General features: G+C 37.8%; 3 protein-coding genes and 1 long non-coding RNA gene across 4 annotated transcripts in view; 3 read left to right on the top strand and 1 right to left on the bottom strand.

Annotated features, from left to right (window-relative positions):
• The first annotated feature begins 1578 nt into the window (after nt 1-1578).
• LOC149042586 (uncharacterized) lies at nt 1579-3349 on the top strand. The gene is made up of 2 exons (XM_089211568.1): nt 1579-1815; nt 2621-3349. Exons 1-2 carry the CDS (start codon nt 1778-1780, stop codon nt 3297-3299), a joined length of 717 nt encoding a protein of 238 aa, XP_089067694.1. The 5' UTR covers nt 1579-1777; the 3' UTR covers nt 3300-3349.
• Nucleotides 3350-3436: 87 nt separating this feature from the next.
• On the bottom strand, nt 3437-4946 carry LOC149042585 (uncharacterized). Its single transcript, XM_089211567.1, has 2 exons — nt 4111-4946; nt 3437-3997 (listed from the first exon to the last, which is right to left on the bottom strand). The coding sequence occupies exons 1-2, from the start codon at nt 4847-4849 to the stop codon at nt 3585-3587; spliced, it is 1152 nt and encodes a 383-aa protein (XP_089067693.1). The 5' UTR covers nt 4850-4946; the 3' UTR covers nt 3437-3584.
• A 1582-nt stretch (nt 4947-6528) lies between these two features.
• Nucleotides 6529-8800, top strand: LOC149042584 (uncharacterized). The gene is made up of 3 exons (XR_016188674.1): nt 6529-6670; nt 7119-7184; nt 8735-8800. It is a non-coding gene; the product is annotated as an uncharacterized LOC149042584 (long non-coding RNA).
• Nucleotides 8801-8977: 177 nt separating this feature from the next.
• The window catches only part of LOC149042582 (uncharacterized), a 39206-nt gene continuing 25931 nt past the window's right edge, over nt 8978-22252 (top strand). The window contains exons 1-19 of the mRNA XM_089213618.1: nt 8978-9071; nt 9875-9940; nt 10332-10397; nt 10678-10734; nt 11065-11133; nt 11725-11790; nt 12101-12166; nt 12574-12645; nt 14709-14774; nt 15034-15099; nt 15243-15293; nt 15442-15504; nt 16415-16480; nt 17647-17712; nt 18181-18253; nt 18616-18704; nt 18794-18859; nt 19010-19060; nt 19887-19946. Of these exons, the coding sequence (XP_089069744.1) occupies nt 8978-9071; nt 9875-9940; nt 10332-10397; nt 10678-10734; nt 11065-11133; nt 11725-11790; nt 12101-12166; nt 12574-12645; nt 14709-14774; nt 15034-15099; nt 15243-15293; nt 15442-15504; nt 16415-16480; nt 17647-17712; nt 18181-18253; nt 18616-18704; nt 18794-18859; nt 19010-19060; nt 19887-19946 (1273 nt within the window). The remainder of the gene's footprint in view (nt 9072-9874; nt 9941-10331; nt 10398-10677; nt 10735-11064; nt 11134-11724; nt 11791-12100; nt 12167-12573; nt 12646-14708; nt 14775-15033; nt 15100-15242; nt 15294-15441; nt 15505-16414; nt 16481-17646; nt 17713-18180; nt 18254-18615; nt 18705-18793; nt 18860-19009; nt 19061-19886; nt 19947-22252) is intronic.

Below are 22252 nucleotides of genomic sequence, written 5' to 3'. Positions count from 1 at the left end.
GTTACTAAAGTCCCTTTTTCTTGGCATAACTGCCCAATTGGCCTTTTTCCTGTGAAATTCCAATTCATCCTGACATGATTCTTTGAGTTCTTTCAAGTACTATTGCCTTGCGGTTGCTGGTGTATGCCCACTTTCAAACAGCTTCAAAACCCTTTCTGTGCACTCAGGAGAAAGGTCACGGAAATTAGAGGTCTCCAGAGTTTCAAGTGAATGGTTGTGGTCCCACTCTATGCCCACAGAACAACATCCGTCGCTGTCTATTTTGACTATCATCTGAAAGGGGCAATTGGTGTTCTTTACTCTGGCAGATGGATTCAAGTACAATTTCTGCTGTGGATCTTTACTTGGACTCCAGTTGCGAGTGTTGTGTTGGCATCTATAGTAGTTTTGCAACACATAGCCGCTTGTTGGTGCCTTCTTTGTCTTTAACTTCACTGAGATGCTGTTTATCACTTCATATTCGGATATCCATTGCTCCAGGTTTTCTTTCGTTATATCTTCGGTCAAAAAGTGCACTTTGAACTTTTCTCCATTTCCTGAAATTGCCTTCAGGTAGTAAAATGAATCATCTGGAAGCGAAGCCAGAAAACTCTCCTTTGTAATTTGGGTCGATTCAAAAGATTTTCTTTTCGATTCGACTTCTTTTATAGCTGAAGATATTAGATCTTTGAGAAAATTGTCGGGTTTGTCCGCCATTTTGATTTGATAAAAATCGCGGTGGTTTGTGGGAAAGCTAGTCACGCATTGCTCTGATTGTCACGCATGTCGTCGGAGAGAGTCGGAAATATCGGTTCCTTCTTGGCATCGACCTTTACGATGGCATCGAACGTCATGAGAAATGGCATCAACCGTTTTCAATGGCAACGACCGTTCCGAGAAATGGCATCGACCGTTTCAAATGGCAACGACCGTTCTGAGAAATGGCATCGACCGTTTCAAATGGCAACGACCGTTTACGAAAGGGAAATTTGCGTCGACGACGTCAGAAAGAGTAAAAAAGCTGACGTTTCGAGCGTTAGCCCTTCGTCAGAGCGATTAGAGGAATTGTGGGTTGTGTGTGGATTTATACGTAGAAGGTGGAGCTACGCCATTGGTGGGAATATTGTGACGAGAAAACAGGAATAGATTAGTTGAATGAAAAGCGCTCGTTGATTCCGTGGGGATTAAGGGTGCCGATTTGAAATATAAATTTTTGTTCTAGTGTTTTACGGCTTTCGTAAAAGCCGTAAAACACTAGAAAGCCGTAAAACACTAGAACAAAAATTTATATTTCAAATCGGCACCCTTAATCCCCACGGAATCAACGAGCGCTTTTCATTCAACTAATCTATTCCTGTTTTCTCGTCACAATATTCCCACCAATGGCGTAGCTCCACCTTCTACGTATAAATCCACACACAACCCACAATTCCTCTAATCGCTCTGACGAAGGGCTAACGCTCGAAACGTCAGCTTTTTTACTCTTTACGGTGGCTAATTTACGTTTTCAACCCAGTTGTTAACACTAAATTACCTGCTTTACTCTCCCACCGACGCAGCACCACAGTTTCTTTAGAAACTTACCCCTTTATTCGACGTCAGAAAGAGTTGTTTCACGTCGTCGTGAACGTGGGAAGAAACTTGAGTTGAATTGAGCACTAAAAGGTACGAACTTACTACCATTTGCCAAATTTGATAACTGGTTGGAGTTTTTATTGTCTTGTGCCGTTGTTTTAAGCTCTTATGTTCGGGTTAATTATCACAAACGGCTTATTTTAAGTTTTCCTTTTTTGCACAGATGGCGGCAAGTGTGAAAACTGGAGAGAAAGCAAACACGTAAGCAATTTATTGACGGAATTTTGTGAAAGAATGCTGATTGTGATTATTTTTGAATGAAAAGTTTTAGATAGCAGTACTATATACTTGTGAATTCGGGTGCAAGAAAATATAAAGTAGGTAACTTGTAGATTCGATCTTTTACTTAACTAAAAGCGTCGAGGGTTTTCATCAGATTGCGTGTTTACATTACTCAAGCCTTTTTCCCTCTCTGGTTTTGTAACTTTATTTTCGAAATATTTCACTAACTATCCGGCTAAAAAAAGATTCCCTTGGCCGTGAATGTGAAGAGAAAATAATCTTAAAGGCTCGGCATTCTAGGCTGACCGCCGATTGTTTGTAAATGTATTGTTGTCGTTTTGCTTGCGTGAAGTAGAAAGCAACCTTATTCAAACCTGAATCCTGCATTTATCTGGTGCAACATCAGGTTTGTTTATGAGTTACACCCCTTAATGTTAAATGGGAAATAATCTCCGTAAAATCTAGTGTTCTTAATATTTACGGCGGGTAAAAGAAATGCGAAATAATCTCCTCAAAGTCTAGTATTCTAAATATTTACAGCGGAAATTAAAAATACACGTATCGCCGTGAAAGAACTCGCAGAACAAATTGCAAATGTAGGAGGTCGGAAATAAAATAATTTGCATTGCTTTCGATCTTTTTTATTGCGGTAAATTTTCCCTTAAAATTTAGCTCTTTTAACAGCAAAGTAATATGAAAAGATTTTATAATATCAAATAGTGGATTAATTAAATTTTTATTTAGCACAATCACTCACAAATCCTTTTCTTATCTACTTTGGCAGAAATCCAAATTTCGTGTGGAGTAATGACCACGATATCGTTATGTGTCGAGAGGTTCTTCAGATCGAGCCCTACCAATTTAAAATCAGAAGTCCAGAAAGGGGGCAGGCCTGGGAATCTTTGGCAGAAAAGTTAAACGAAAATTCATGTCCAAAGTTCCGGGTGACTGCAAGGTCCGTACGAGACCGCTACAACCTCCTTACCAAGAAAATGGCTGCAAAACTAAAGAGTGAAGAGAAAGCTAGCGACATTCAAGTTGAAACTTCAGAGCTTGATTATCTCTTAGAAGAAATCCTTGAGAAGGAAAAAGCTGCTAAAGAAAAGTTGGAGAGTGACAACCAGAATGACAAGGCAGCAGCAGAAGACATGCGAAAGAAGGCTCTAGAACGTATGGGGCAAACTGCGAAAAGAAAAAAGGAAAGTGATGACTCAGTACCAAAGAACCTGAACAAGAAAAGTCGAAGGAGCACATCAGATACTGTGGAATATTTAAAAGAAAGGGCGAATAAAGAGATTGGTTTGAAAGAACAAGAACTGGAATTAAGGAAGAAAGAGCAGGAGAACATAAAAGAAAGGGAGAGGGAAAAGAACCAGAATCAAGAAAACCTGATCTCCGCCATGGTCAAACAACAGCAGCAGCAACAGCAAATGATGATGATGATGATTAATCAACAGCAGTAACAGTCACAGGCATTTTTAGCTTTTATGCAAAAATATGTTCCAAAGTAACTTTTTCACAAGTTTGTTTGATGAACATTATTGTTGAGTTAAAGTTGTGCATCCCTCCCTTGATATTTTCAAATCTTTTGTTAATAACATTTGTTCTAAAGATATATTTATTTCATCACAAACATTTTCAAACTTATTGCGATTATAAACTTTACAATATTTATAAAGTGCTGAAGACTATTGTTATGAGCTCTCCTTTTGATTTAAGAGCAAATAAACAGTAAACAAATGAAAATCTCATGAGAAATACTCTTCCAGTGTTGGTGGGTCAAGATCAAAAAAGGTGGCCGTTTCGTTGCCATAAAGACAGGTAAGGGCATTCTGGAGAAGAGCAGAAACGATATACATTTTGCCAATGCTACTTAGCCCAATTTTTAAATTTTTCTTGAAGTCCAAGAACTTAAAGTAGTTTATTATGTCCCCAAATAGCCATTCAACAGAAGATCTTACAGCACTCATTGCAGTATTGTAAGCCTTCATTTGATCGGTTAAAACTCCAAATCGGAACGGACCCTGAAGATGGACTCTAAGTGGGTACGCGGGATCTCCATACAGGCACATTGGTTGGCCACCATGGTCAAAGGCGTACTGCTGTAGGTCTCGCAACAGTCCCGAATCTGCAAGCATTGATGCATCATGCTTTCTGCCTTCTGAAACAAGCGAAGGATACAAAAAAGTTACAAAAAGTAATTCATTACTATTTTAAAAGACAATTTTTTTTTATTTGAAATCGCAATAACGAAAATATAGCTACATAGTTCACCTACGGGACCATACATGTTTCCAATTAAGCCATTTGGTAACACAAAAGACTGAAACTTGATAGCATGGACCCTCTTATGTCCATTGTATAGTATACGCTGATTGTCTCCTGGTCGAGCAATTGGCCTTACAGTGCCATCGATGAAGCCAAAGCAGTTGTGTAAAGGTGAGCCTCTTGCCGTAATGGCTGCTGCGTACGTCTCAAGGTGGTCGGGATCCAAGATCTCAGGATTCCAATGGGTCAATCGTCGGCCATGGACATCAAATATGTAGTCGATCAAATTATTTGTAACCATGCTGATGACAGGGACTGGCTTGGCAAATCTATGAATCATGTCCCCGTATCTGCAAGGGTAGCTTAACCGTCTCAAAAGCATACATAAGCCCTCCACACCGCCACAAGTCGACCTCTGGTCACATCGTAAGGTCTGAGGAATTTGCAGAACATCGGCAAGTCGGTACACATCTCTTTTCTTGAAACGAAATTCAGCGAGGCACTCTGACTCGACCATCTCATCTAAGTCGAATTCCGCGTAAGATTCGTAAGGAAAATCCGGATTTCTTGGCTCGAACATGTCATAAAGAATCAAAAGTTCCACATCATCAATAAAATTAAATCCATGACTGAGAAGACATAGATTCTGAACGTCTCTAAACGATGTCATTTCTTGACAAATGCGAGGCTGCACGAATATATCGAACGTCGTCGTCCTTGAGCAACTTCGCTGCTTAAGTTTCATTTTCCCGCCTAAAACGAAGTCCTCGGTCCAGTCTCTCCGCGCATACCTGCCGTCGTCGTCCCCCAGGTCGTCGTGGTTGCTTAAGCTCCCTATTAATGATCCCTTACCTCCAACTGGAGCATGGGACATTCACCACTTCAGTTCCCCATCTTTGTGATGCCTTGAGCATTCTATAGCACTGCCTTTCGGGAGATGTTTCTGGCCAGTTTAACAGTATTCCAAAAAATTGGCACCTACAGCAGATTCCATTCCACTGCAGCAGACACAAGTACCCATTGGGTACCTATTTTTTAATAGGTTCCTACACCAACGATGATTTTGAAGCTGATATCATTTTCGAAGTTTATTTATTATAAAATAACGTCACACCTTTTGTGCATTCGTAAAAGTGAAAGAACCTTGGGAGTTTAATGGAAGCTTATCTAACTGTAAGATTCCCGTTGAGCTGCATTTTGTTGAGTTTAAGTCCAAGCCTTTCCAGGTTAAATGTAAACAAATTTTTCTGATCTTAGTATCTGCAAACTTCTCCATTTAATCCCTGCCAAATAGAGCATTTCGTTAGCTAATAATGATCAGAAAGAAACAAAATTTGTCTGAACGCCTTAAATAAAAAACAAACTTTAGTAAAATGAGTAATCAAAGCCCCCGCAATTTCCAGACATGCATGCGTTGTTTTTCATGTATCAGAATCTTGTACCCAAGGGCTTCACGGTTTTGGAAAAAAAACCCGGGATTTTGAAAAACGTTAAGTCCCCGGGGGACGAAATTGCATTCAACATGGCGACTGAATGCGGACGATTGTTAGTCTTGACGGAATTGAAATAAATTTTGCGACGAGAAAAATTCTCAGAAAGCTTCAATTAACCGTGCTCGGTAGAAAACTCTTGATCAATAAACAAACTCTCCTTGTCAGTCACAGGAAATGCATAGAGAACAGTGTGGAGAATATGAATTCTGATGTCAGGGTATAAAGGGGTGATATAGGTAGCAAGTACTTCTAGCACAGGGAGCAGGTGAGTCGCATTTGACTTTACTACACAGCTGCAGCGCATCTCGATCGTGATGATCAACCGTCGTTACCCGCGTGTATTGAAATCCTCACACTTTTCAGTGGCTTTCACTTCTTGAAAGCAAAGCTTGAAGTTTTTTGATAATAAAATCATGACATACGAAAATGAAACGAGAAGTTCTGGTTTCCGTGTCCTGCTCTATTTTCATCAAATGACACGCAATCTCTCTATATATATGTAACTGCCTATCTGTACAAGAACACTGTGCATGTTACATGTTCATTCTAGAGACAATCATGTTTTCATCTAGAATCAGCAGCTAGAGAAAGTTTGATCGCGAATATATTTTTCCACGCATTTTTCCTTTGAGATTGAGGTAAGAATTTAGTTGTAGTGCATTGATTTCGGCGTTATCCAACACACAAGTGCGTTAAATATGTTGGAACACAAATATACAAATTGAAAGCCACACAGCGCATCTGGGATCGTGTTGATCAACCGTCGTTACCCGCGTGTATTGAAATCCTCACGCTTTTCAGTGGCTTTCACTTCTTGAAAGCAAAGATTGAAGTTTTTTGATAATAAAATCATGACATACAAAAATGAAACGAGAAGTTCTGGTTTCCGTGTCCTGCTCTATTTTTTTCAAATGACATACAATCTCCATACATATATAACTGCCTGTCTGTACAAGATCACTGTGTATGTTACATGTTCATTTTCGAGACAATCACGTTTTCATCTAGATTCAGAAGCTAGAGAAAGTTTGATCGCGGATATATTTTTCCAAGCATTTTTCTTTGAGATTGAGGTAAGAATTTAATTGTAGTGCATTGATTTTGGCGTTACCAACACACAAGTGCGTTAAATATGTTGGAACACAAATAGACAAATTGACGACCATACGTGCAAATTCAGATGCCCGATTTAAAGTTGTTCTTTATCCAACTCATCATGGCGAACGAGACGGTCGCAAGTTAGAGCGCTACTGGGAAACTGTTGAAATTCGAAGATTCCCCATTCTGAAGCTAGGAACTTCATGTTCAGTCTCAGCGGGTCCAATGAAATATTTTGATATCTATCCTGATTATTTTCCCAGAAGGTTTAGGTTAATCAACAATTAAAGGATACATTTGAAATTTTCCCGAAGGTTTTTTTGACTGTGATATGTTTTCCAGTTTTACATTTGCATTAAGAATCGTTTTGAAACGAATATCAATTACCAAAAGCAAACCGGTTTGGTTCTGTTTTATTTTTAGTTATGGCTGAAGATAAAGTTTTGCAATCGGAAGAAGAACTTGGTCTGAAGAGCGAGAGTTCCTCAGGTGAGAAAACACATATTTCAACAAATTACAGCATGCACTTAGTGGAAAGACGGACAAATTCATTTAATTTTTAACGAGAATAAATATGAATTTCTACCACGGCGTAGCCATTGACAAATGGGATGGAAATTATAGGTTTCACACCTCACGGAGCTAACCGCTTTTAGAGTCAGTCGTGCGTGGCTATCCATTGAACTTTGGAACCAGCCAGTTTGTGCCGGAGATTTATCCTCCGAAAGTCCATGGCTACAAAGTCGACATCTTCCCAGCTTTTTTATGGGAAATACATGACATCCACAAATTAAGGAAAAAGAACGGTCGTGGTGAAAACTATCTGTGGTTCAGGGTATTGACTTCTCTGACAATAAATTAAGCGGCCATTAGACTCGATTTTAATCATGATAGTAATAACGCAGAAAGATACACTTGTCTGCTGTATTGTTTTTATTTGGTTGTTTTGCTTTGTTTTGTTTTTTAATATGAATTTACGACGCGCAATGTACATTACATAAAAAGCAGGTGCATGGTAATTAAATCTGCCTTGACACCGTGCGGAATTTCTTCGCTTAATTATCCGATGCATTTGGAAAGCGTACCATTCATTTTCAATTTTTTTACCCATCTTCGTGAAAATCATAGACAGTAACTACCGATGAGGTTTCATTATCGACAGAGTTCAAAAACTCACGGTAACGCCCGCCGGCGAACCACACTTCGGCATTATTCAGTTAAGAAAAAAAACCATGAAACAAACAAACAAAAATATTGGACTTAACAAGTATTAGTTTTGCAAAATTTATGGGCTGCATTAAAAAGCTTTGATTCATAGAATAGAACTTTGAACAGTGACGTCACAACTTTCATTATAAATTTCTTTTTCGAATCCTGAGAATGTATTTTGATCTTCCTAGTAACTTTCCACGGTAATTCTGTTGTTGTCGTGTGGTGTTCTCTATTTACTCTCTGTTTCACTTGAAGTTAAAGTAACCACCTAAAATCCATATTGTCCTCTTCAATTAAAGCGGCTTACCAAGTTCCGGGGTAATTTAGTATTATCAACCGAGTTGATGACTACGGTGGCCAGTTTTCGTTATTGACTCGGTTGATAAAACTAAACTACCCTGTTATACTCTCCCACCAACGTAGCACCACAGTTTCTTTAGAAAGTTACCCCCTTTATTCATTTACCAAATTCCAAATCGATTTAAATTTCAGCTACATGTAAAGAATGTGAGACAAACCAAAGACAGATTTAGATTTTTCCAGAGGAGTCCGCAATAAGAATAATAAAAATACTGGTAAAATTAAATAAACCAACAACGGTTGATGTCTCTCGAATAAAAAAAAAAGATTTTGAAAATACAAATTTGAGTTGCCTAAACAGTGTGTGCCTTGAGGAACGTGTCGAAGATAATAATAATAATAAGTCTGCAACATTTTAAACCTTCCGATCATCTTTGTTTTTCGAGCCAAAAGAGTCTTGAAGCAGTCGCCTTCACAGTTTCATTTGCAGAAGAGTCACGCTAACACTGAGGTGACTTCTATTTTAGGTATGTCAGAAAGTAGCGTCTCGGAAATCCAAGAAAAACGGGATTTGGATGACGAGCTTTCTTCAGGTGAGGGAAACAAAACAGCAAATAAATTGCATTTCTCGAGTTTGTAAGATTTTTAAGAAGGAAAGTGACCTGGAGCAAGAAATAAACAAACAACTGATCATTGATTAAGAAGCAAAAAGAAACAATCAAATCGCAGTAAGCGAGTCGAGTTAGTGTACTTTACACTCTGAACTCAAAATGAAAAAATTGTTTTGCTTAGTATCTTTAGACATTGAGAAATGTCAAGTTGTATTCAAGAAGGAGTCTGATGTCGCTGGTTTCAAATCAACAGGTACAGGTATCAAGTGTGAGTTAAATGTGTATGAATCTGTACCATAAATAAGTTTTCTGATAAATTTCGCGAATTAGTGAGCGTTTCTTAACAACTGTAGAAATAATTTGTATTGGAACTGGCTACATCGTGAGACATATGATTACACTTCATGGCATTCATCATGATCAATGATGAATTACTTCTACCTTTTTCACGATATGAACAAAACAACCAAACTAACTGTTCTAAAAATAGCTCAGCAAGTTTTTTTAAATTTATTAAAACGAAAAATGTTTAGTCTTGTCGCGCCAGGAAATTATTTTTTGCGCTTTTTCAATGATAGCAAGTTGCCGGTAATTAAGTGTTCAAATAGTTAAGTAGTCTTCACTAACACTTGTGTTTTCATCTATTTATCTATCTATTTCTTGAAAACTATACAAGTCTATTGTTAAGAGAGCAGCAGAACTTGACACTGTCCAGTTTTGAACAGCAAATTGCATTATTTGGATTGATTCATCAAAAACTTTGCGATGCAAAGAAGTCAGTAGACCGTCAGAAACGGACTGAAAGGACTGAGTTAGTTTTATTTGTTCAATATTTGTACCAAAATTCGAAAAAGAATTATTCGGTGAGCTCCAAATAGCAAAAACGAGTTAGGGAAATTTTTTAAATTTTTAGTTTTTCAGTCTCTTTCATTATTTGAGTATTAAAATTGAAACTTCCAGGGAAAAACCCACAAATATCTTCAGCAAAGAAAACAAAAATTTTCCGAATTTTCATTACAAATGACTTTACATTACAACACTCTTTGTTATTTTAAGTTACCAAAGAAGCAAACGTTGAAGCAGCCGATGGAAAACAAGACCATCCTGACCAAAGTTCATCAGGTAAAGGAGAAAAAGAACAATTCGATGTCTGTTAGGTTTTTGGTTTGGATTTTTATACTATACATCACATCAGAGGTTTGTCCTTATGATGGACAACTACTTAATTATCTTGTTAGTCCAACAATCAAGTTTTCTGTTAAATACCACGCACAATAAACTGGGGTAACTCCACCTGGGTGGTCCTGGGACCGATATCTTAAGTCTAATAATAATAACGATAACAATTATGATAATAGTTTATGATAACAGTGACGAAGATGATGATGACGATGATGATAACAGTACTGATAATGACAATGATAATAATAATCATCATCATCATAATGATAATAATGACGACGATACCGATGGTGATGACGATCACTAAAGCCACCTTTCTTGTCATTTTTAGACGAGGGAAAAGATGAAGATTTATCGGCAGGAAAGATAAAGGAGTCAGAGATGGACTCTTCAACAGGTACAGAATTGAACGATGAGCATAGTATAGAAGGATACTGAGACTATATAAATGCCAGTTTGAATAAATGCTTGTTTGAGTCAGTACTCAGTCACATCTGGTTTAATGCTTTAATGCTTGAGAACTCAACAAAAGCAAAAGTAATTAAACAAAACTAAGGTCAAAATGTATATTAGACGCTGTAAGCGAGGTCGGGTGTTTCCACTTTACCAGTTCAGTATCCTTCCGCACTAACCTGATTTGGAAACATTTTCCATTTTTTTTTCATTGGACTCGTCAGGAGATAAAGTTTCAGGAATCCAAGTAAAACTGGATTTTGGTGATGAGCTTTCTTCAGGTGAGAGGAACAAAGAAAAAAAAGGAGACAGCAATAAATTAAGTCAGTGGGCATTGAGTACAACAAACGCTATGAAACAAACATTGAAATAAACAAACAATAGATCACATTAACTACAAGTGTTCTTAGTTCAAAGGTAAATGTCTTTTCTTCATATAATTCGAGGCCAAATTACAATGACGAAGGAATCAGATGGCAATGATAACAAATTAATAGGTATAAGTCGGTAATAAGTGCAACACTCAGACAGTTTGCAAGCCTACATCTGAAGGCTTACAAACTGCATTTAACTCAACTTCGATGAGATACAACTTTTCATCATAATTTCAGGGGCAGACAAAAGTGACGCTACCTCAAGTGATAACGGAGTGGATTTTAATGCTTCTTTGTCCGTAGCAGGTAAGTTGGACTGACTTAAGTTAAAATCAAACATATTCATAACAGGAATATATCTCTAATGGACTTCATGTAATCAATGGTTACATGACCCTGGTGGTCGTGGGAAAAGTAAACAGAATCTAAGATACTGAAAAACATAAATAGTAGCCATAATATGATGATGTTGATGACCGTAAAGACAGTGATGACGATCATTCAAACCCCTTTTTTTTAATTTTCGACTCGAGAAAATTTAGGTGTCATCAATCAAAAAAATAAAAGATTTAGAGATCGGCAGTTCCGCAAGTACAGAAAAAAACTGTAAATGGTATAAAAATATATTGTAATCTTAAGTCTGGTTCATTAATTAAATTTTGGTTTGAAATGAATCAATAGGCAGCCACATCTAATTCAATGATCTAATGCTTAATAACTCAACAGCAATAAAAGTAACAATCATGGACAAATAGGGGTGAAAAGGGTGCAATTAGCATTCTTGATCATATTTGACGTTCTATATAAAGGTTAATTTCTATAAATGTATTTTCCTTCATTGATTAAAGAAAAAGTCCAAAGCACAACCAATATGTTTGATTCTTTCCTAATTTTTAGATACTTCGGGAGGGAAAGATTCAGCAAACCAAGAAAAAGCGAATTTGGAGGATGAGCTTTTATCAGGTGAGAGAGATAAAACAGTAAATGAAATGCACTTTCAAGTTTGTGCGTGAAAAAAGACCTATGAAAATAAATGAAACACAAACAACTGAATCATTACGGCTAAATGTTCCCTTCACTTAAAATAAAATATTCTTCTTTACCATTCCAAGGTCAATTTGGATTCAAGAAGGAATCAGACGACGATGATGGATTTAGGTCTTAGATATTTTTACACCTAAGGGAGAAACCTTGCATATATTAGGAGATGAAGAAAACAAAAGTTGTAAAAAATCATGAGTATTATCACTATTTAAATGTATTGGTATTTTAGTTGGTCAACAGACCTCCTCAACAGCAGCTGTTGGAAGCCTGGACTTTGCTGATAACAGTTTATCAGGTGAGAAAAAAGAAACAAGCATCTTTAGATTTCTTTTTAAAACTAACAATAACAAGACAACTAGTACTGAAATTTTGTCAACTATCAACTGAGTTGATAGTGAATCGGAGCCACTGGCTGTGACGATGGGCTAATGCTCGAAATGTCAGCTTTAAACTCTTTACGGTTGCTAATTTACGTTATCAACTCAGTTAATGACCCTGTTATACTCTAACAACGACGCAGCACCACAGTGTTTTTTAGAAACCTATCCTCTTTACTATTTTGTCAACTATGATGAGCAAAGTGAATATTCTTGGTATCTCGACAGTCTAAGAGACCAGATATCAATCGCACAAGTTTAGTCCATGAGTTGCCTCCTTGATCAGTTGATGACACAAAAACGAGTGAAAACCATTTCGTTGTAGTTTCATTGACAGACGAAAGTGAAGCTACTCCTGTTGAGAAAAAAGTGGATATGAAAGATGCTCCTTTAGTAGGTAAGTTAGGAAGCACAGAGAAATCAAATTCCTTAAAAGCCTGAGTTAAATGGAATTTAATATAAAAAGGTTATTTTCTGAAAATCACTTGCGCGCGTATTTCACCAAGTTTGTGGGGTGACTGGGCGGACTGGATTTTGACCAAGGAGTTTTTGAATATTGCGTTACCGAGACGAAGTCGAAGTTTATAAAACGAAAACAAAAAGAGCTTCAAACTACACTATTACATGTTACCCCCGGGTTCGAACCATTTACTGTATTACGTTCACTTGGACGACAGAGCGAAAGACTTACGAACGACTACATCACCTACGCAAGCACTGTCAGACAAATACGACAACAACTCTGGTTTTATATCCGCTGTAAAGTTAACGGCCTTGTTCCGGTCGGGCTCAAACTTAAGTCCCCATTGAACACACAGGAGGTCATCCAGATAGTTAAAGCCACCTGCAGACGACTGGTCAAAGTGCGGATAAATGATTGCCACAGAAGACTCAAACGCTATAGGAACAAAACAAAACAACTACATGACAAACTGAAACAACTGATATCTACTGAATTACTTGACACTGTTACGACTATCGCCGACTAACGTCAGAGAAAAAGACGAACCGAGGAACAGACAAGGAGTAGTGTATAAGATCAATTGCTCCGACTGTCACGCCTCCTACACCGGTGAGGCTGGCAGAAAACCTCACAACTAGACTGACTGAACACAGACGAGCGACTAGGAAAGGCGATGTCACCAATCACATTGCTGTACATCGCTGACTTACGAACCACACTATTGACTGGGACTCTACGCAATGCCTAACCTACGGCACCAACTACTTTCAACGACTAACCCTGGAAAGCTGGTTTACCAACTTGGAACAGACTTCCCACAACAGGTGTCAACCACTACCGGCACCATACAAACGACTCATTCACGACATTGATATTACAAACGAACCGAGCAGAACGACCTAACTTCACCAACGGATCGAGACCGACCAATCACGACTGACCTACGCCACTTGAGTCTTAGAGCCCATAACATCACGGAGAAACTGATCATTCAGTTTATGCAAACCGAACTAAGAACATTCGACTGACAACAACTATTCCCTTGACTCTGATGATGACTTCCGCTCAGGTTGTCGAAACGTCAGTCACCACTACCGACAACAGTCCATCTCAGGACTACACTCACCAGGATGATCAAACTACACTATTACAGAGCTTTAATTAGCATTGACTACAAAGAAAATCCAAACAACAGACAAGGTGCAGTTTATTAGATCAAATGCGCCGATCACCAACATCAGAGACAAGGAGATAGGAAAGGGCGCTAAAAATGACTGAAATCAAACTGCTGAAAATCAGCGAATGACGAACCACACCATTGATTATGAGTCTGCGTGTTGTTTTAATATAACAGGACGAACTGTACCTCCAATAATTTTGTGACTGCATAAGAAAAGAATGATTTCCCAGACTCATAATAGCACTTGTTACTTAAAACATTTGCTCGTGCATTTTTTTTAGTTTCAAAATTTATTTTTGTCTTTGAAATTGAAATACAGGAGGGAAAAACTCCCAAATAGACAGAAGGATCAAGAATAATAAGAAAAAGTGCTGGATGTTGTAATTTGGATACCAGTAATACTAACTGCTGTTTGGTTTAACTGAAGAGACGCAAGTTAAGTTAGGAGCAGGAGAAAACCATGTCTTTGCAGACAAAGCATTAGCAAACAAAAGAAAAATGGTGAAATGTGTTTAGCGCCGATCTTTTTACCACAACTCGCAACAGGAGTTTCTTTTTTCTTTTTTAATGGGCAAATATTTATCTATTTTGATAGTCTAACAGGAAAGTTTACAACTAGGCTATCACGAAAATTCCAATCGACCGTAAATGGTTTCCTTTTGTAACATTCATTATTCTATGACTTTTATTATCCTGTCAAATTTATCAAGAACAATTCTGATAATAGTAATGATAATAATGATAGCACAAGTGATGAATAGCAACAATGATAATTGTGATGATGAGCATTTAAACAATCTGTTTTTTATACTTTTAGACCAGGAGAAAAGCCAAGTCCTATCCTCTGGAAAATCAAAGGATTTAGATATCGGGAGTTCAACAGGTACAGGATTAAACCGTCTCTTGGTGTGCATTTATTGTTATAATGGCTGATTTACTGAGTGAACGTTGGTTGCTCCAAATCAATAAACAGGAGCATCTATTTTAATGCTTAACAGCACTAAAGCAACAATAGGAAAACCTTGGCTCACAAAGACTACATTCATTGTTCTTGATGTATTTAAAAATTTATTATCCTTTATTCTTTCCAAACAGTTTCCAAAGCACAACCCGATAGGTCTAATTATTTTCTATTTTTTTAGGTACGTCAGATGATAAAGTTAAAGCAATCCAAGAAAAACTGGATTTGGATGATAAACATTCTTCAGGTGAGATAATAAAACAGAAAAGGGATAATGGTGATTTTAGTTTGACTGGGTACAACACACGCGATAAAATCAAACACAAGAACAAACTGAACACTGAAAGTGTTCTTTGCTCAAGTAACGTTTGTGTTCTTTGCTATTTCAAGATCATTTTACATCCAAGAAGGAATCAGTTGATGATGGAAGCAAACCAAAAGGTACAAGAGATCAATGTAAACTGAATGAATGTAAGCCTAAGTCCGAAATTAAATCTAGATCTAAATCTTGGTATGTATTAGAGGTTGAAAAACAAAAGTCATCACAGATCGGGAGTGTTTTAACTGTTAATTTGTTTTGATATTTCAGTTGGAAAAGAGGACAACATGGCAGCTGATGAAAACCTTGCTGCTGCTGACAACAGTTCTCTAGGTGAGGAAAAGTGAGACCTTATCAAATTTTTTTTATGATTATAACAGTATGATACTACAACTCGAACCGAGACTTGTAAAGTATAATAAGCACACCGAATAATCTCGGTATTTCGACAGTCTGACAGCCCAGTTATCAATCGCACTATTAAAAGTTTAGAGCAAGAATTGTACCTGTGAGTGGTGGAAAGGCTTTTTATCTATCACGATATAAAAAAAAGGCCATACGAAAGACACAATACGCGACAAAACTCAAAAGTGTGAAGTTTTTTTCCCTATCATTTCTTTTACAGACAAAATTAAGGCTACTAAGTCTAAAAGATGCTGCGCCGTTTTAAGTAAAATATGGGCAGATCTTTTTTCTGCAAAAGACTGGCAGGCGTTCTTAACCAAGATTTTCGGCACCGAGACGAAGGCGAAACCCATAAAAACTCAAGTGAACATTTGATTACGAACAAAACTAACAAGGAGAAGTTTAAAAGATCGGCCGTGAGAAATGGTGATGTCAACAATCACATTTCTGAACATCGTCCACTAACTAACCCCAATACTGTTTGGGACTTTACAAGATGTTTAACCTTTAGCCTGAATTAAGTTATACGACTGACTTTCGGAAACTGAATTACCTACTTAAGGCAGTTTCTTCCCATTAGAAGAATAAAAATCAAGAGAGTGAGGGGAACACAAAAGACCATGACAGGGCACGGTTGCTCTGACGAAGGGCTAACGCTCGAAACGTCAGCTTTAACTCTTGAAACGGTCGTCAATTTACGTCATCAACTCAGCTGATGATACCAAATTACCCTGTTATACTCTCTCACCGATGCAGCACCACAGTTCTTTTGGCTACCTACCCCCTTAATTACAGGTCACAACTAATTATATTGTTATCATCATCCTTTTCATTTTAGTTATCACAGAGACACAAGTTGAGGCAGCTGAAGGAGACGAGAATTTTCCTTTCAACAATTCATCAGGTGAGAAATTGATTATTGATCAGCTTTTTTGTAATTTCCATAACACAAGAGGTCGCATTAGAAGAGTTTCTCAACAACCAGGGTAAATTATTTCATTAAACTTACTGAGACTTTCTTAATCCAATTCTAAGGGTTTTCGCTTCCAATTTTTATGGAACTTCTTTCTCTCATTCTAATCAATATCGTCACCAAATTCAGTGTTTTTAACCATTAGCATCAAAAGCCCCAAAACTGTCGTCACCATTCCAGAAAATCTTCCACCATCCGACTCAGAGCTAGAAATCCGTCCTCAGTAAGAGCTTAAATTTTGTTACCATTTTTAAAACCACCGACGAATTTTTTAAAAAGAGGATGATTCAAACGTATTAGAAAAGTCCAATAAGATTAGTAAGTTTAACTGAACTCCACCAGTGGGCCAGTCCGCATTTATTAATTTTTTTCATCAAATGATGTTTTCACTCAGTAGATAGCAATAAACGAAGTCAGTGAGCATTGAGTGCAATAAACGTCATGAAACAAACATTGAAATAAACAAACAAAGGATCATCAACTAAAAATTTTCTTAGTTCAAAGGGAAACGTTTTTCTTTCATAATTCAAGGCCAAATTGCATTAAAGAAGGAATCAGATGGCAATGATAACAAATTAATAGGTATAAGTAGTAAGTGTAACACTCAGACAGTCTTTGAGCCTACATCTGTAGGAAGATTATCCAAAAAGAACCCTGGAATCGTTTTTGTTTAAAACTAAGCAAAATAATCATATTTCAATTGTGGCATTGGTCTGCACAGTTTCCGTAACTTCAAACCAATCTATGATTGTTTACAAGTACTTGTAATGTTAAACAATTTCATAGTTTTCCTCGCACCTTGTTACTTGATCTTCAATGTTTACGCTGCTAAGAAGCCGTGGAGAGACAAGTGTTGTAGAAATTCACTTTAAGGAAACTTTTTACCAAAAGGACAGTTGTAGTTATTTCAAATGAAATGTTTCAAGACAATTGAGCGTTTAAAGATTGAAAACTGACAGAATGAGTAATTTTCTGTGGGTTTATATTGCGATATTAAGGGAAAAACCCTAATAAAATTATCAGAGGATGGTGGAAATCAATAAAAGCTGTTTAAGTATTTCATTTTCATGAGCATTGATATTCTTTGTTTTTTTGAGTTACCAAAGAGGCACAAGTTGAAGCAGCCGAAGGAAACCAGGACGTGCCCGGCAACAGTTCATTAGGTGACAAAAACAGTTAAATGCTTTTCAGAAATTGTTGACTTGTACAATACAATACAATACAGAACAGAGTTTACCCCGATGATAGACAGTAATTATTAAATATGTTGTTAATTAACTTATCCTTCTAAAATTTTTTCTGGTCCATTAGGTCTAAATACTCGCGGCACTCCTCACTTGGTTGTCGTTGTTATTTCCCCGCCCATAAGATATCATTTGAATAAGTGTGACAAGTTCAATGTCTTATATGTGTACTTGATCATAGGCCAGATATCATTTCATTGGATGGACGTAAATTTTTACTCAACTAAATTATTAACACTCCTTCCTTTATCTGCCCCCGCCTAAACGAAAACTTATACTTAACTAAACTGAGCTAAACTTAGATAGACAACCGACCTTTTAGGTGCACTGAACTAAGCTTAACCAAGAACGCTTTAGATGAGATACAACTTTTGGTCATAATTTCAGGGGCAACCAAAAGTGAAGCTACCTCAAGTGATAACGAAGTGGGTTTTAAAGCTTCGTTGTCCGCAGCAGGCAAGTAGGACTGACTTGGGTTAAGATCAAACATATTCATCATAGGAGAAAATCTCTAATAGACTCCATACAGTAAATTGTTACATGACCTACGTAGTCCTAGCTGGGAAAAGTAAACAGAATCTAAGATAATGAAAACATAAATAATAGCCATAATATGATGATGTTGATGACCGTGAAGACAGTGATAACGATCATTCAAACCCCTTTTTTTTTTTTGGAATTTTCGACTTGGGGAAATTTTAGATCGGCAGTTCCGCAAGTACAAAACTGTACAAAGTATGGAAGTATAATGTGATCATAAATCTGGTTTGTTAATTAAATTTTGGTTTGAAATGAATTAAAAGGCAGCCACATCTAATTCAGTGATCTAATGCTTGAGAACTCATCAGCAATAAAAAGTAACAATCACGAACAAACAGGGGTGATCGTATTTGACGTTCTATACAAAGGAGGTTAATTTCTATAAATGTATTATTCTTCATTGTTTAAAGGAAAAGTCCAAAACACAACCCTATATGTTTGATTCTTTCCTAATTTTTAGATACTACAGGAGGGAAAGATTCAGCAAACCAAGAAAAGGTGGATTTGGAGGATGAGCTTTCATCAGGTGAGAGAGATAAAACAGTAAATGAATTGCACTTCTTAAGTTTGTGAGTGAAAAAAGACCTATGAAAATAAATGAAACACAAACAAATGAATCATTACGGCCAAATGTTTCCTTCACTTAAAATAAAATACTTTTCTTTATCATTCCAAGGTCAATTTGGATTCAAGAAGGAGTCAGATGACGATGATGCAAAATCAACAGGTACAAGTAATTAGAGCAAACGTAGAATGTGTGTTAGCTTAAATGTCAATTAAACGCTGGGAAACACGTTGCAAAACAAGTCGGCTTTTCGAAGATTGAAGAGAGATGATCACTTTTAGAGGGTCAATATTTAGGATAGAATAAAGAAGAAATTATTTTACAGCCTAAACCGGCACGATAACCATGCGTTTTACATTTTTCACTTTCTAAACTGATTTGGGTCTTCGATATTTTTACACCAAGGGGAAAAACCTTGCATATATTAGGAGATAAAGAAAACAAAAGTTGTGAAAAATAACGAGTATTATTACTATTTACATGTATTGGTATTTTAGTCGGTCAACAGGCCTCCTCAACAGCAGCTGTTGGAAGCCTGGACTTTGCTGATAACAGTTTATCAGGCGAGAAAAAAGAAACAAGCATCTTAAGATTTCTTATTAGAATTAACGATAACAAGACAACTAGTACTGAAATTTTGTCATCTATCAACTGAGTTGATGGTGAATCAAAGCCATTCGCTCTGACGAAGGGCTAACGCTCGAAATGTCAGCTTTAAAACTCTTTACAGTTGCTAATTTACGTTATCAACACAGTTAATTACCCTGTTATACTCTCCCACCGATGCAGCACCACAGTTTCTCTAGAAACATACCCCCTTTATCATTTTATTGACTAAGATTAGCAAAGCGAATATTCTTGGTACCTCGACAGTCTAAAAGACCAGTTATCTATCGTATTATCACAAGTTTAGTCTATGAGTTGCCTCCTTGATCAGTTGATGACACAAAAAAAAGTGAAAACCATTTCGTTGTAATTTAATTGACAGACAAAAGTAAAGCTACTCCTGTTGAGGAAAAAGTGGATATGAAGGATGCTCCTTTATTAGGTAAGTTAGGAAGCACGGAGAAATCAAAGTCCTTAAAAGACTGAATTTAGTGGAATTTAAAATACAAACATTATTTTCTGAAAATCACTCGCGCGCGTATTTCACCAAGTATGTGAGGTGACTGGGCGGACTGGATTTGACCAAGGAGTTTTTGAATATTGAGTTAACGAGACGAAGTCAACGTTTATAAAACGAAAGAAAAAAGAGCTTCATTCGCTATTACATGTTACCCCTGGGTTCAAACCATTTACTGTGTTACGTTCGCTTGGACGAGAGAGCGGAAGACTTACGAACGACTACATCACCTATGCAAGCACTGTCAGACGAATACCCCAACAACTTTTGTTTAATCTCTGCTGTAAAGATCACAACCTTGTTCCGGCCGGGCTCAAACTTAAGTCCCCGTTGAACACACAAGAGGTCATCCAGATCGTCAGAGCCACCTGCAGACGACTGTCAAAGCGCGGCTAAATGATTGCCACAGAAGACTCAAACGCTCCAAAAACAAGACACAACAACTACATGAAAAACTGAAACAACTGATACCTACTGAATTACTTGACACTGTTTCGACTATTGCCGACAAACGAGACAACAAAGCGACTGAATGTGCTCGTACTGGGCATCAACAGAAACTGACAGGACGTTTACGCAACAAAGAACAGATGCGAAGTAAACCGGACGACAACTAGGTAAGGAATATCTCTTCCCGTCCCTTAGACAGGAATGAAACTCGCGTACTGTCATATGGACAGAAACACTCAGTTACACCGAAACGGATACCAACCGAAGGCATTGTATCTAGTGTTGAAGCGGCTCCATCTCGGCAACGAAAGCTATCTGAGTCTACTAAGGACATCAGAAGTAGAATTGCCTCCACTATGCAATCAGCGTTGCAAGATGGCGGCAACTTGATTAAAGACGAACAACATGCCCTTAAACAACTTAAAAACGACGAGAACATAGTTATTCTACCAGCCGACAGAGGACGAGTTACTGTTATCATGAACAAGACTGACTATCACGACTAAATGGACGCACTAGTTAACAACAAACAAAACCTACGAAGAACTCAAACGTGACCCGACTCCTGTGCTTCAACGCAAACTTAACAGCACATTACTGACACTCAAGAAGACAGACGCCATTGACACCCAACGCGACTATCGACTTAGGTGCTCAGTACCACAGCCACCGAAACTTTACAGTCTGCCGAAACTACACAAACCTTGTTTCCCAATGCGACCTATTGTTTCTTTCTAAGGTTCTCCTGTGGTTCTCCAACATACCAACTCTCCAAGTAGTACATTACTACAGCCGCTCACCGACAAATCCAGACATAAAATACAATCCACCGAGGACTTCATTAGCGCCACTAAGACTGTACAGATACCTGAAGACTACAAACTAGTGTCATTTGATGTGAAATCGCTTTTTACAAGTATTCCACTTCAACTGGCGCTACAATTTACTGAGACTGCTATCTTACAATCTACCGACCCTCTACCGACAGAGTACTTTATAGACTTACTAAACCGGTACAGCTATTGGGTCTCCAGTTTCTGTTGTTGTAGCAGAAATTGTGATGCGACATCGAGGAAAGCACCCTTTCGACTTGCTGATAAACGATACCGCTTTGGTTTCGCTACGTTGACGATACTTTCACCGCCGTACGACACGACGAAAGTGACGCATTCCACCACCACCTTAACGAACAAAACACTGATATGCAGTTTACTAGAGAGGTCGAAAGAATGGTAAACTACCTTTTCTAGACTGCCTGGTAAGCCGTGACGACAATTCACTACGGACAACTGTTTAAAGACAACCGACACATACCGACAGATTACTGGACGGGTCGTCATATACCCCGACATCACTCAAAGCCACAACTATCAGGACTCTTACGCAACGAGCGCAACTAGTATGCAACACGACAGACAGCTTATCCGACGAGAACAAGTGCCTTGACCGTGTTTTTTCTAAGAACGACTACAACGAAGGCTTCATCCAACGTAACACTTACCGACCTACTACTACTACCGACTGAAGCTAACGACGACACATCTCATACGACTACAGCAACTATACTGTACATAAAAGGCATATCTGAGAACATCTCGCGCATTTTACAACCATTCAATATCCGCGTCGCTCACAAACCTATCACCACATAACGTCAGTTACTGACTAACGTCAAAGACAAAGACGAACCGAGGAACAGACAGGGAGCAGTGTATAAGATCAATTGCTCCGACTGCCACGCCTCCTACATCGATGACACAGAATGGCAGAAACCTCAAAAC

The sequence above is a fragment of the Pocillopora damicornis genome, chromosome 7 (genome assembly GCF_964200805.1).
Source record: "Pocillopora damicornis chromosome 7, jaPocDami1.2, whole genome shotgun sequence".
Classification (NCBI taxonomy): domain Eukaryota; kingdom Metazoa; phylum Cnidaria; class Anthozoa; order Scleractinia; family Pocilloporidae; genus Pocillopora; species Pocillopora damicornis.
The sequence above is the reverse complement of the archived record's forward strand: the minus strand, read 5'-3'. Positions and strand labels throughout refer to the sequence as shown.